This window comes from Parasteatoda tepidariorum, chromosome 5, assembly GCF_043381705.1.
Source record: "Parasteatoda tepidariorum isolate YZ-2023 chromosome 5, CAS_Ptep_4.0, whole genome shotgun sequence".
NCBI classification, from domain to species: Eukaryota; Metazoa; Arthropoda; class Arachnida; order Araneae; family Theridiidae; genus Parasteatoda; species Parasteatoda tepidariorum.
The window spans coordinates 93,365,775-93,381,886 of NC_092208.1; the positions used below are offsets into that span (position 1 = coordinate 93,365,775).

General features: G+C 32.0%; 1 protein-coding gene across 1 annotated transcript in view; it reads right to left on the reverse strand.

The window, feature by feature from the left end:
- The window catches only part of LOC107446521 (protein Wnt-11b-2), a 68,034-nt gene that overhangs the window by 30,021 nt on the left and 21,901 nt on the right, over positions 1–16,112 (reverse strand). The window contains exons 2-3 of the mRNA XM_016061200.4: positions 5,154–5,392; positions 340–617 (exon numbers count right to left, since the gene is read on the reverse strand). Of these exons, the coding sequence (XP_015916686.1) occupies positions 340–617; positions 5,154–5,392 (517 nt within the window). The remainder of the gene's footprint in view (positions 1–339; positions 618–5,153; positions 5,393–16,112) is intronic.

Below are 16,112 nucleotides of genomic sequence, written 5' to 3' on the forward strand. Positions count from 1 at the left end.
CCGTTGTTACGACCCTATTCTGCAGTAAATCAGTTGCATTTGGCATTCTTAACATAAATGAAGATCAAGGAAGAAGAACAGTTTATCTCCATTTTAGTCACGAATGACGATTAGATCGCCATCTGTTACATTTCGAGGATTACTAAGTTTCGACAAATCAACTGAAAAACCGGATCGTCTCGAGAATTATTACACAGTGAAGTGGCCATGCAGAAAAAACAAACTATTCCTGTCCGTGCGCAAAATTTCCTCTCAAAATCAGTTTTTATGGACATAAACCATTCTTCATCCTCAAATGAAAATATATTCGACTCGAAATTACCATCAAAAGTAACTCACTCTTCTGCCGGCTTGATTGTTGTGTCTGTTGACTGTTGCCACCACATTTTTCCTCACAGATTTCTGCCTCCAGGGGGCGTCTGCGAAATTCCTGGCAAATTTCAGTCCATGTTTTACATTGTGTGCGCAACCTCCCCACTTGAAGTCTCCGTGGGGAGGTTCATGCGGCATGGATCCACACGAACATGTTGTGAGGGACCCGTCACTGCACACCCTCGCAATGCTGTGTGCAACAGACGCTGAAGCCAAAGAATACACGAAAGCCTGCTCTCGCGTGCCTGTTGGAAAAAGAACATACAATGACTGTATTCTATTTTTATTTAATGAAAAAAAAATAATTTTTATACTTACTTACAGCAAATTAAAAAACAATGTACAAGATATATTGTGCTTAGGACAAAAACTGGAATAAAGTTTCGTAAACTCGGATGCGCTTAGTTATCGCCAAGACTTAGAATAATCACTCACCACGAGGGGAGTCAACAAGGAAAAGTGACGTCTTGAATTAAATAAACAACCGGACACTTTTTCTATCTTTTTTTTTCTCTCTCTTTTTGAAAATCTTTCAATGAAAAAGTGCATCAATACAGTAAGACTCTGCAAAACAGAATTTTCTTAAAAATGTCTAATGGTATATATATATATATATATATATATATATATACACAGNTATGACCCTGACTCAGACCAGATGTTTCAGTTACCAGATGTTGAAATATATATATACACTCAAGAGCCAAAACATTATGACCACCCCTACATTTTGCAATGAACTCTCCTGGATGACGTGGAAGGAAAGTGATCAAGTGGAAGTGGTATTTAACTGTTGCAGGAGAGTTTGAAGAATCATTCTTTCACTTACTTCTGTGTGTGATGGGAAAGGCTGCGGATCTAAGCGACTTTGATAGAGGGCAGATTGTAATGGCTCGAAGGCTCGGAACAAGTATTTCCGAAACTGCACGACTCGTGGATTGTTCACGATCTACAGTTGTTAGTACCTATGCAACGTGGATGAATGACGGTGAAATCAGCAGTAGTCGACATGGTGTTAGACGTCCACACGCTATCAAAGAAAAAGGTCGTCGAAAATTGTCTCGCTTGGTGAAGCAAAATCGAAACCAGACAGTGTCTCTGCTGGCAGCCCAAAACAATATAGGGTCAAGTAGAATAGTATCAGAGCACACTGTTCAGCAGACACTGTTGGATATGGGGCTACACAGCAAACGTCCTACTTATGCGCCTTTGCTGGCCAAGCGTAATCGCCAACTACGCCTGCTCTGGGCCTGGGAACATCGCGACTGGTCCATGGATCAGTGGGAGAGAGTTGTCTAGTCAGATGAATCATGGTTTGTCATTCATCACGCCGATGGACGTGTCAGGCTAAGTCGTCTTCCAGGTTGCTCCCTCAATGTACAGTGGGTCATACACAGGCCGGTGGTGGCGGTATTATGCTTTGAGGGACGTTCTCTTGGACGTCTCTGGGACCCATGGTTGCGGTAGAGCAGACCATGAATGCTACAGGGTATCTGAGCATCATTGCGAACCAGTTACACTCTTACATGGCCTCTGTTTTTCCAACTGGAAATGGAATTTTCCAACATGCAACGCCCCGTGTCACAAGGCTGAAATTGTGTTGGAGTGGTTCTAGGAACATGATGCTGAATTCCAGTTAATGTCCTGGCCGCCTAACTCACTGGATATCAATCTGATAGAACACATTTGGGATGTCATGGAACCGCAGCTCAGAGTTCCACTAAGTCGCAATATCTCGGATTTGCCTGACCGTTGCTGAAACATCTGATACAATCTGTCTCCGGCTATCTACCACGGACTTGTGGCATCCATGTCAAGGCGGGTTGCAGCTGTGTTGCGGGGGCTAAAGGTGGGCCAACTTGTTATTCAGAGGTGGTCATAATGTTTCGGCTCTTGAGTGTATATATATATATATATATATTTAAATTTCGCTGAAGTCATTATGTTAAACTAAATTTCGCCACATATTTATTTAATTTTTATTGTTGAATTAACTATTTATAGTCGTAAATTATTTCTAGTATGATTTTTCTCTTTTAAAAAATATAATTTCATCCATGCAAAAAAAAATTAATTTCAATAAGTGGTTATTAAATGAAACTATCGATACTCTATGGAAATTCCTCATAATCAGATATCGATCTATATCGAAAAACTATCGATATAGCTCACCGACTCATTAGGTTTGGGGAAATAGCGGCCACTAAGTTAGTGGCTACCACTACCTGGAAGAATCTAATGACTTAGTAGCCACCTTTGGCAATTTTCTCTAAATAAGATTTGATGGTCACTAGGTCGGTAAACTCTAATAACAAGAAATTTAAATTTTTAGGTCTACCAGTTAGTCAGTTCTTAAATTTGGTCACTATCTTGCGGGGAATATAACATGCTTTGGTTCCTTTTCTGTTTATGCTGACCTCTATGGCAATTCCTCATCAGGTAATTTATGCTTTTATATTAAGATCGCTCCTTATTAAATATTAAGATCTGGGAAATCCAATTTCGTGGTATGAATTTCTTTTTCCCGCATTGTTATGAAAATATAACATTATAACGTACTACTAGTTCTGAATTTGTGATGAAAAAAAAATGCAAAATTTCGATTAACGACTGACATCACTGACGTGACATAACGTGACAATATAAGTGCATTTTTGAATACTTTTAAACTACACAGGTGCATGAAAACAAACAATAAAAACATGTTAAAAAAGAAATTATCTCTATTATTGACATTATTTTGAAATGGCGTATTATTTGGCATGCACTGAATGTCTCTTGTTGGTATTATTTATAAATCAACAGTACAACATTAACAATTTGAAGATTTACTCTTCTCTCAATGACATACATCTACAGTGGATCTCCTCCCACGTAAACCTTTACTTTAATGATCTGGCCGATAAACTGGCCAAGGAGGGCTCTAATGATCCTATAGATAGTAGTGGCTTTCTAACATACAATGAAATCTATGCAAAAGTAAAGGTCGACAATAACATATTCTACTTAGTCATGATTGGTATCAATAAANCCGATAAACTGGCCAAGGAGGGCTCTAATGATCCTATAGATAGTAGTGGCCTTCTAACATACAATGAAATCTATGCAAAAGTAAAGGCCGACAATAACAGGACTTGGAATATTGGTATCAATAAAATTGTCCTGGGGCTGCCCTGGAGCTAAAAGGTGATAGGAAGCTACAGACAGCTATCACAAGACTAATCAGTAGTCATACCCGCGGACTAACATTTGTTCAGGGTCAAAAGACTTTCCCTGTATGCCTAAAATGTAATGTGCACCAGGCTTCACCTTATCATTTGCTGTCCTGTATGGGGGCTAGAGAAGAATCTTATCTTGGAGGGTCCGGCGATGGTATATGATTTTCTGTCGGTGAACGGTCTTCTGGACTTGGTCTAGCCTTGTCCTCGGCCAAGTAGAATAAGTAACAACATAAATAATTTTAAACAGAGTCAGATGCTTACATAGCCAGTTGATCGTTAATTGAACTTTCTCATCAAAGCATTTATTGTTCTATTATTCTGAATACTTATTTTTGATTCAATTCTGAAATTGAAGCAAATAAAAGACATAATTTTTTAGGGAAAATCACTTTTACTATATACTCGATTCGTATTATGGTCTGCGGAAACCTGGCCATTGAGGCCTCCTCCGTACTAATAACAGATTATTTGCTACATCTAAAATTGAGTTTTATTGACGTGAGTAATTAGTAGTTGGGTGTAAATTAAGGCCTTGAGTCGACGAGTTATTAATCAGTTACAGACAGCGATTAGATCTTATAATTAATAGAAAAAGAAAACGAAAATTTCATTTTTTCCTTGAATCAATATTAAAATTCTCGTTTATTTGGTCAAGGAGAAAATTGAAGTATTTTTTAGATTAAAAAAAATTATTAAAATTTAGTCGACTGATATCATAAGAAGATCGGCGAACATCGATGAGCCGATGAACTGAACAATGACGAATTTTTAAAGAGATACGGATGGCCGAAGATTGATTGATTAGCCAATAGATACGATTTATAAATTATTCATTTTCTTTCCCGTACAGCTCTTGGAGGGCCTTGGATTTCTTCTCCGGCTTATCTTCTTTAAATCTTGATTTTCATAATCGCAAGCTCATCCTCAACCTAGTTCAAACATGTTAGTTTTGGTCAATCTTTCTTTTTTTTGTTGCTGTTGCTATAAAGTTTTTTTTATGATTTTATTTCAAATATATCTTCCTTACATTTTTTTCTAGATGTCCTAACCATCGCATTTTTTTAAAAATTTCATGTGTGTATCTTTTTCTCCACGATCCATTTATCTCAACAGGTACATAGATTTTTCCTATAATTCTGAGCTCAAAATTTCGTAGCATATTTTGATCTCTTTTGACGAGTTATCCGTAACATGCGGATCTTGTTACTTTAATGTTCCTTTTCACAATACTATTTCTAGCCTCTTTTCTTAAACATTCAAGATTTACAAAGAAAAAAAAACTATTTTTGATTTAGTCAGCTGACAAAAGGGATATGTAAAATAATCGGATTAAGCACGTACTGACAGCCAATTGAGCTTTATGTTTATTTTGTATTTTACATATTTTTTTATTATTCCTTATTAAAATTCTGGCCTTGTCTCACAAGGAAACAATTAAGATCAGCTTTAGAGAACAAATGTTTAGAAGATAGAAATGATAAGGGGCAGATATCATTATGCTCTGTTACAACTAGATCATATTGACCATATCAACGAATTTTTAAAAATGAATAAAGTCACCTTTGGTTAAATCTGGTGTGAGATATGGAGCTAGTTTGATGCTGGAACAGTTCCATCGCATGTCGCTGAATGCTGCCAGGCACACATTTGTAGCCTCTTTGGCAGCAGAGACAATGTGCGACATCACCTCCACGTGTTTCTGGCAGAGTGACACCTGCCTGCCTTTTAGAAAAGCGTTCTTTTTTGCATACAGGCATTGTGAAGTCCTGTTCCAGCCTTCTCTCCACTTAGAAAGGGCTCTGCAAAAATAAATTAAATAAATCACCTTATTGATACATTCAATTGGGAATGCATTAAAATTAATCATGATACTTAATGTAGTGTCACTACTGTATAGCAAGTCAAAATTCATTCAGTACCGTAACGATGTTTTGTCACAATGTCATAATTGAACTTATGTTACTTTAGTTTTTGATTCATGTGGAATCATTTATGACTATGAAAATGCATTGTTTAAAGCATGGTAAAAGTTACTTGCATTAGATGTGTTTGATACATTTGAAATCACTTACGACTATGAAAATGCATTATTTACAACACGATAAAGTAACTTGAACTACTTAGTGTTTGATACAAGTAAAATCATTTACGACTATGAAAAAGCATTGTTTACAGCAGGATACCACATAATAGTTAACATCACCAAATGTGAAGAAATGGGTACAAAAATTTAAAGTTTTTTAAAAAGTGTTTTAATGTTGCATTTTGTATAATAACGTTTTCACAAAAATTATTTATAAGAGAAACAACTTATATCGATCTTTTTCTTTTAGTCCTTTGACTCCAGAACTAGGTTCCGCAATTAAATTTTTTCAGTTTTTGCCGTATTTTTGAAAAAAGGATAGTTAGTAAATTTTCTGTGAAAGTTTTGTTAAAAAAAAAAAGAAAAAGACTTATTTGAGTCGCAACATATATCAACCTTCGTCTTTTAATTCTTTGACTATTAAATAGAGACAACTATAACTAAGCAAGAGATACTGAAAATTAGAATTGTTTCCATTCTTTCTTTTCATCTTTATCTTTGTAAATTTTTTATTGTTGTTAAAACCCATATTTCTCGCCTCATTATTTACTTCTCTTCCTTTATTTCGCTGACCGGAATCGAGGTGATTTGGGTGACTGTGACTGGCTTGGTGACAACCGGCAGTCACCACCCATGACGAGCTTGTCACCGAAGTGGGTGGATCGGTGGGTGGTTCGTGGTTTTTCTTATTTGATAGCCGCACTTTCATTATTTGGCAATTTAAAGCGTGTTTGCTTCTATAGTTTTCTAGTGATGTATTTCTTCTTTAGCATTTAATTTTATTTCTTTTCTTCCAATTTTTAAAAGACGGCTTTAGTGAAACTAACTGAATATTGAACATGACGGAAATGAGTTTTGTTACTATTAATTTTAAAAGTTTCAACAATAATTTGAAAAACTTCAGTTTTCGGAACTTTTTATCAGTGAAGTAAAATCGTCAAGCTAGCTGCTGATATGTAAGCGTTTTCGTTTTCCATATAAACTTGATATAAAATTAATATGAAAGCAACTAAAATAAAAAAAAATGATTTCATTCTCGCAATGATGAAATGTAACAACAATAAGTGAGATTCATATAATTATTAATAACTGATAATCAGTAGTATATGTATCTGTTTGTAAATTGATTACTTAAAATGCACTCTATATTTAAATGCTGGGCTGTATGAGGCATTCATATTACTGGGAATTCATAATAGCCCGAGATGATGAGCCAAAGAAATATCTAGATATTTATATAAATAAAACAAATTCTCCCATATTGCTCATGAATATAGACTAAAGTAAAACAATTGCTGTTTGCCTGCCATTCTAACTGCAAAACTTTGAGGTTTAAAATTATTGTAGTAGGCAGCAGTCCATATACAAATGATATGAAATAAGTAATATTCTGTCTTCATTCAGTTATTGTATTTCAGGTTGTGTATTTCGCATATAATTTTATGCAAGTGAGAATCCAGTTAAAATTAGGTCCTTTTAAAATATGATTAGCCATAAAATGCGTTATTTTTTTAAACCAATCGCATTCTAATAAACAATTTTAGACCAAATACACACCGATTGCACTGTTACAGACTATTTTTTAAATGAATTGAAAGTTAGAATTAATTTCCCTTTGTTTGCGCTTTATATATCATGTATTTAAATTTTTTTTACATATTAACCATCAACGCAGCACAGTCAGACCGGCAGAATTACAATTGTCTTATTTCAGCTGATAGATTATTATAATAACCAACATTTTGCTATGGTGTCTTTAAAAATATATGTCACTTTTACCTTTTTATTGTCTTCGGTATACTACACATACGTAAAGATAATATCATACAGTCTTATTTCGAGAATTTTTAATGTTTTACAATTTGAATCTCGGCAAAGAATAAAGATAATCAGATAATGCATAAGCTTAATGCGTTATGTTTTTTTTTTTTAAAACATTTTGTTTAAAAAAGGAACCTTTAATAGGCATTATGATACGAAATTTTCCACGAGGAAAAAAAGGAAGATTAATATAATATTTTTAACAAATAATAATTATAATAATAAAATTAGCAAAAATATTGAAATAAAAGTAATTGCAGTGGTTTATTTTGAACTTTGGAAATAATAAAGTTTTTAGCGAAAAACTAAATTAATGTTTTAAAAACAGTAGTGCTCGTTTAAAACAAACTCGACGCATACATGCATTAAAGAAATACTTTAGTCAATGCAAGTTTCATTTCAAATGCGTTGAAATTAGTTAATACTGAATTAGATACGGATCGAAACCTTTGCATTGCATTAAAAATTTCTTTTTATTTAAGATGGGTAAAAAAATTTCTCGAAAGTTGAATCAATTCCAAAATAAACAAATGAAATGCATATTTTAATTTATAATGAAAAGTATTAAGAAGATATGCAAACGTTTCACTAATATCTTCTGATCAAATATTATTGAATCGAATGATAATTTATACAGAAACCGTAAAAAGTCGAAACTGAAACTAATACTTTTTATTATTTATTATTTTGACTATAAAAACAAACCTAAGAGTATTTCAGGTCACAACATGTTTTAATTTTGTTAAAAAAAATCTGAAAAGAAATTGGAAGAACCCAAATTTAACAGAAATATAAAATTTAGTGTCAAATTTACTTTGAAATCATTTATAAAAAAGATTGATGTAATTGGTATGTAGCGCATACAAAATTTTTTTTATATTTAAAACTACTAACCGGTAATAAAATTTTCAGTAAATTTGTATAAGCATAAAAAAAAAAAAGTTTCCGAAAAACAATATTAGTCGATTCACGCTTTTTTTTACTGATTATCCTATAGTTAAGGATAACGTCGTTTGTAGCGATAAGTTGCCAAATCTTGTAGCTCTTCGTTATTAGAGGAAAAGCTTTTGCTCCGAAATGGATGATAAGTCGGCCTCTCTAATTCAGGTGCTCTATATAGGGAGAGGCCCTTGTGATGTCATATCCGACGGTGAATTCTTGTTACCACTGAATCACTCATTACATCACAGCAAAGCAGGCAGCGACTGGAATAATCGTGATTCCCTCACCTCAATTGCGGCTGCTCATAGGTATATACTCGGTTTTTTAAACATATAGGATGTTCCATTATTTAGGTGTGGTGATAAAAGCAATAAAAAGAATGAAAACCTACTGTGGGATACACTGACCAAAATAGAAAAACATTTCTAAATAAAGCAGTGTGAACTTAAAAGAGAACATTTCTAAACAAAGCAGTGTGAACTTAACAATCTAGTTACTGTAACTTCAATTAACAATCTTGTGATTATGGTGACTTCAACTACGCACATTCTTGTCGATGTTTTCAAGCGAGGTAGCACGTTGCAGCTATCATATGTATTCTATGATTATTCTTACCTAATTTATGTAACTTTTATTTTGTATTTAACCTAGATTAAAATTTAATCTCTAGCAATAAATGTTTAAAATTTAATTAACCTTCCTTTTATTGTGAACTCCCACATCAAAGGGGCCCTCACCTACAACATAAAATGGGGTTGCAAGCCTTATTTAAATTGAAAAACCATACATACGACCCTAGAAAAACCATGCGGGTTTCTACGTCACGCTATAAACAACTACAAACTTACTAGCTACAAAAGAGATTTATCAGATAAGTTTGAAATGGTAATCCACTGACATCATCGCTTAGTTCCAACGTCGTGAAAACAATTCCCGTTCAAAAATGCCGAAAGTGTTCTTGATGTCCGCCGAAGCGGGTGGCAATAAGCGCATTCTAGGGCCGGGATAGCCTGGTTGGTAGGGCACTGGGCTAGTGGGTTCGAACCCCCACCGATCGAAGACTCCCTGTAGTAAATGGTGACTGATGCAAGTTAAATCTATCCGGTCACAAAGTCCTCCATGTTCCCATAATAAATCATACGCCTGGGGGAACTCTTCCAGGAGTTTCCTTGTCTCCTGCAATGGGTTCAAGGAAACTACAAGAAATTACAAGGCTACGGAGTTGAACATTAGTAGTCGTAAACCTAAAATTGGGTCTGCTGTTCAACTACGGTTGTAATATATAATATGAGATCTTTCTACCACGTTTATTAAATTATCAACCTGGTTTGTGACCCCATGAACCATCAGTTGTAAGTTTTCACCCCCTTGATGCCTCTTATCACCCTTTTGAATTTTCTGGTCAAAATAAGCTGTATTCGACTAGTTAAAGCATAATTTAATGCTAACATTTCAAACTTTCTTTTTCGTTTGAGCACAATATTCATTGTGTTAGCAACAATTAATGAAATAATTTTAAAAAAAAAGTAAAAGCAACTTTTCTATGGTTCTACACAAAAAGTAGTAAATAAAATATTGTGAGTAACTTATAAAAATGGTGTCTATTAATTAGACAAAATTTTTAAAGAAAGCAGATGAAAAGTCGATGGTTCTCGATTAACAATAATTACACCAAATAAACTACAAGGTTTTTCATTGCATATCAATTATTTCAACTTAAAACTTCTCACTTCACTAACTTATTATTGACAAATAATTTAAATTCTTTAAAGAGAAATTAGTTTTAAAGATATAACTGTATAATTTCTGATTTAAATTTTTAAGACCTTAAGCTAAAACGCATTTCAAACGTGCTTAATTAAGTAGCGAGTGACGCGAGCATGGTTTGCATTGTTGTTGTTGACGTATGCCTGTTTAGGTAGAGGGGGTGCGATTGTTTTTGTTTTCCTGTGGCTCCATCTATAGCCAAGAATTTGACTTCTGCCACACCATACGTCACACCCGTTTATAGGGCCGACCCATTCATACATCCATCCATTCATTCATCTACAGATCGTAATTTTGACCAGAATCAGGGAACGATCGATCTCCAATCCAGTATCCCCAGAGGTTTTGACTTGTTATGGGAACATGGAGAACTTTTGCGATTCGACAGATTTAACGTGCATAAGTCACTTTATTATCTTCGGCCGGCTGGGTTCGAACCCACGAACTCTCGGACATGAGCCCAGCGCCCTACCGACCAGGCTATCCCGGAAGTGGTTTGCAATGTAAACTATATTAGATCGCGTAGCAATATTCAGAGGTTGAGGAGCGTCAGCGAGCAGGGGACGAAATCCACTAGTTTAAATTATTACTTAGCACAAACTTAATTAATCCCACTTGAACGTTTTTGAGTCTATGATTAACCGAACTAAAGAAAATTACTGAAATTATTGAAAAACGAGTTTAAAAAGGAATTATTAATCTTATAATTTAAAAGATCGAAAGCTAAATTTATTTTGCTAAGATACTAAGTTAATTAAAAAATATACGACTGAATTTAATGTATGATTATTTTTTTAGTTCGTGAATATCAATAAAATGATTTTTTATTATAAGATGATTATATATGTGTGAGGGAGATATTAATACTATTTAAGTTATTTTCTTATAACGGTTCTACACAGCTTCAATATTCGGTAAAATCATATTTATTAAAATGTATTTCTTCAATTGTTATATATAATATAAAGTATATTTTCAAATAAAGTATCTTTTATTTGAATCGGGAATAAAAAAAGGGAAATAAATAATTTAAAATCAATAACTATTTAGTAATAATAATATTAGTACTTTCCTGGAATTTAGTAGAAATTTTAACACAATTAGCTTTGAGCTCTCAGGATTGTCCGGCAAGATATTTCATTTCTACCTTTTTCTTTGTTCAAAATTGTTCATAACTATAATTTTTTTTAAAAATTTGGTTATAATATATATTTTTATATAAGAATTTTTTTTAGTATGTAAATATAATTTTTGCTAATAAGTAGTGGTAGACTTGAGTAATAACATCTTTTAAATAAAGCGTAAAAATGAGATAATTTTATTGTGTAAATATTATTTATAATTGCTAATAAGTAATGGTAGTCTTGGATAGAAACTTCTTTTGAATAAAATGTAAAATTGAAAATTTTTTATTGCGTAAATATAATCTATAACTACTAATAAGTAATGATAGTCTTGTGTAATAACTGTTTTTGAATAATGTAAAAATGGGATAATTTTATTGTGTAAATGTATATTTATAACTGCTAATAAGTAATGGCAGTCTTGAGTGCCAACTTCTTTTGAATAAAATGATAGAATGAGACATTTTTACTACCCTTTTTTCATATGTTTTGGGTAACTAACAGAGCTGTATTAAGTATCTAGCCAGAAAAGTTTCACAGGTTATCAAGCAGAAATGTCGAAAATCCTGAAAATTTTAAAAATTCGAAGTAAAATGGCGATAAATAGATCTGCTGTTTATTCAAAAAATCGATAAAACTGTTAGGACAATTATTTTATTTTTAAATTTTTTTATTTATTTTTTTTTATTTTTAGTTTTGCATTACTTTTAGTTACTATTAGTTAGTTTACTTTCTTTTTGTAAATTTCTTATGACTATCACTTTTTACTTGATAAATATATCTTTGTAACATTTCTTTCTGGTAAATATCTAGATATAACAAATTTGTGGTAATCGCAAACGGTTAACTTACAGCTTTATATTAAGATATATCCTAATTACCACTAAAAAATGATTGCATGGACAGTTCATAAATAAATTTAATATTTCGATGAGTAATTAGCTAGAAAATTATCATACTGAATCATTTAGGAAAAAGTCTAATTTTTTCAATTAGGTCGCTAAACCGTTGTAACTCAAAAAAGTCGAAAAATGAGATTTTTGGGTCATTTTGTGTAAAAAAAGTCACCCTTTTAGAAAAACAACCTGTTATCTTTATTGTTTCATAAAGTTAATTTAGAGAGCAGATAAATCGTCATCGCATTTTTGCGATTAGCATTAGCGCGGAAAGTTTGAAATCGTTCTCCTGAAAAACTTGCTTTTTTGAGTTACCACGGTTTAGTTTCAAAGCGACGCGACGATATGTAACTTTTATCAGTCCTTGATTTATAGTCGCTTGCCAATCATAACTTATTATTGTACCCTGATGTGCAAAATTGCTTACGATTTATTGTTTATAGTCTGAAACATTTAAAATAACACTGCATCTCCTGTCTTTTTTTAAACTACAAAATCAATATCAATTTAAGCCTTGTAGTCGTAAACAAGATGGGACACGTTTAATAAAATGTTAATTTCAGAACTGCCTTTGACCTTTTAAATTAACCGAAACTTAACTGTTAAATTGTTGGAAATGAATCGTCAAGTTCTATTAAACAACTTGAAATTAATTGAAATTTTAAATCAATCAATATTATTCTTCAAATTTTTGCATTAATTTCCCAAAAATTGTAAAAAAAAACTGGTGTTTTTACTTAATTACAAAATTTTAATTTGCAACAAGAAATCAATACTATTCTGAAGGCGGAAAGGAGATTCGAAAGAAGAAATAAATACCAATTAAAAGGGGAAAATTTTATATCCAAAAAGGAATCAATTTAAAATCCGATGCAATTTTTCAGGAAAAATATAAAAGCAAAAATGAAATATGAAGAAAAATTCAACAAAAAGTTTATAATAGGAAGAAAATGCCAGTGTATGTAAGTAATTTTTATTGTTAATTTGTTTAAAATTACACAGTAAATACTTCATAGCATTTGTAACTTATTCTTTAAAAAATTATGCTAAGCATAAAAAATAATTTTCTCAAAAGTTATTATATAAAAAATACCGACTTGTGGGCCATCTAAAATTGTTCTGTTCCTTATAATATAACTTATTCTTTTTTTAAAAAAGAAAAATGTATTGTTTCGAATTTATATTTAAAAATGATAAATTCGCTCACAACTTCAACCTAGAAAAAAAAATCAATTTTTCACATTTGAGCGTGATATATTCTTAAATCATTTTGATATTAAAAACTGTTTTTGCTGACTCAGGATTGGGAGCTGAATCATAGACGTCGACACATCCACAAGAAATCGCTGATGTTAACATATTTTGCTTAAAGTAAAACGTGCTCTTGGCTTTCTGTTTTATACTATAGGGGAGGTTTTTTCTCCCGTACTTGACATCGAGAACCTGTTAATATGCCGAAGCACTCTACGTTATTACTCCTCTTTTAAGTTTATCTTTTCCTCAATGCACTCTTCCCATTTCGTTCCATTACGTATTCGATGGGTTTGAAAAAGGAAAAAAATTGTTTACTCGTGTATTTTAGTAAAAAAGTAATAGATAGTTGCTTCATGGTCGATAACAGGTTTATAGATAAATAATGACGAATAAACGTAGAAATATTTTTTATTTATAAATTAATTGCTCCAGAGAAATATTAACTGACATTCAAATGAATTAAAACGAAAATCAGGTATGGATAGTGGAAAACTGATAGAAAAGAAATATTTTGAATAAGAATCGTTTTATTAGTAAACAGAATTTCATCCATTACCTAAAGATGGAGGGAAAATTATCCATTTTGTACTGGTGTAAAAATTGCCTATGAAGGAGATCGTAGGGTATACCATCTTATGCTAAGTGGAGAATTTTTATTTTTAGCTGCGTTTAGCAACTATAGCTAGCGTAAGGAACTTTGTCCGAAAAAAAAGAATAATAACTGCCGTAGGATTAAAATGTTTATAATATCATGGATTAACATAATCTATTATAATCCACTACATGAATTGACATAATAAATAAAAAATATTTATTTTCAGTTTGCGTCGTTTTTTCCTAGATAATTTCTAAGAAAAAATAGTTGGTTAATATCTTGTGGATAATAAGTATTAAGGCTTGAAAATTTGAGAAAAAAAAAGGAAATAAATAAATAAAAATAAATAAAATACAAGATCAAAACACCAAATAACTATACATTCTTCAGAATGTTTTGTTAATGCCTCAGTCCTCGTTCGTTCAGATTACCGCAAGTAAGTTGTCATTGTTAGAAAGATATTGCTGAATATAAATTTTCAAAACTTTTGATTTTCTAAATATTTTAATAAGTAAAGCAGGGCTAATTAGCATATTTGAGGTCACCCTCTCGAGCCATTGAGTGTTAAAACGTGAAAATACGATCATTAGATCAAGAGTTAATCAGGGTAATCCATTTTTTTTGGCGCACTGTCCATACAAATTTTTTATTCAATATAGATATTAATATCGAGCAGAAAATCTAGAATATTATTTTATGATGGCGAAATAAATTAGGTATTTCGTGTTACGCTCACTGATGTCTATTGACAAAAATTAAGATATTTTAACACCCTAAACGACGATTGAGGAACAAGTAAACACAATTTTTTTACTGCCCACTTATCATACAAAGATATTTGTTCGAAGATATCTAATGCTTTTACGTTGTTAAAAACCATAAGATATTTAATAGAACGTGTGCTTATCTGTTGCAAAAATTAAGATAAAAAAATAACAGAAAACATCATACATTTTATGGTTTTTACGTTATCGAAAACCCTAAGAAATTGTATAGAATGTGTTGTCTATTGAAGAAATTTAAATAAAAAAAATAATAGAAGACATTTTAAAAAAAATATATCTGATGAATAAATCTAAGATATTTCATAGAATGTGCGTTATCTATTAAAAAAAACAAAAATAATGAAACTAAATTTAACTCAATTTATTATTTCTACAACGCGCATCTATTCAAAAGGCATGTAGCGAACTTGTATAGATTGCTAGAAAATGTAGTTTTGATATTGTCTAGTTACCATGTAGAATTGAAATTATTTTTACATTGTCTCAAAAAACATGAGATATTTCATTAAAGGCGTGCGGTCTAACATAATTAACATACTGAAAATAACAGAATAAACTAAAGGTGCGTATTTTTCCGAAAATATATCTTATTAAATATAGACTCATTTAAAATAAGTTTGTTAATAGACTGATTTAAAATAAGTTTGTTAATTTTTAACCATTAACTGATTACTTCATCATCGAAAAGCCTAGAAAGAACTTTTCTCAGAGGAGCAATAGGTGGAAAAATCTTCAGCAATTCAATGAGATTTGTCAAAATGATATTAGGAAGAGGAAAAAAGAAAAAGGAATCAATGATTAGGATGAGATCAAAAATTGGAATTTATGTCTGTTAAGAAGGAACAATCGGAAATAAGGTTGGATTCAAACGGAGGTTTATCACGTTTCTATTGAATAATAATCTGAATGTGAGTAAACGCCTTCACGTGGCACCCATTGATGGTAGTTCTACACGAAATACAATCATTAACTCGCTTCAATAGACCCAATTAGGAAGAGCCTATTTGTTATTATTTCTGGATTTATGTAGGGTGGAGTTAAGAGAGAGAGAGAGAGAGGATTTTTCCCTTACACCACTGAATTTCATAAATGAAAAATTAAACAGAATGAGTTTTGATGATTTCTGGGAACGCTGCGTTCAACGGCAAAGAAGACAGGGTTCAAAAATACACATAATTGGTTTATTTATGGATGTGTAAGTGGATATTTAGCACTCATAGTAACTATTTTTGGATGGTTATATATATATATA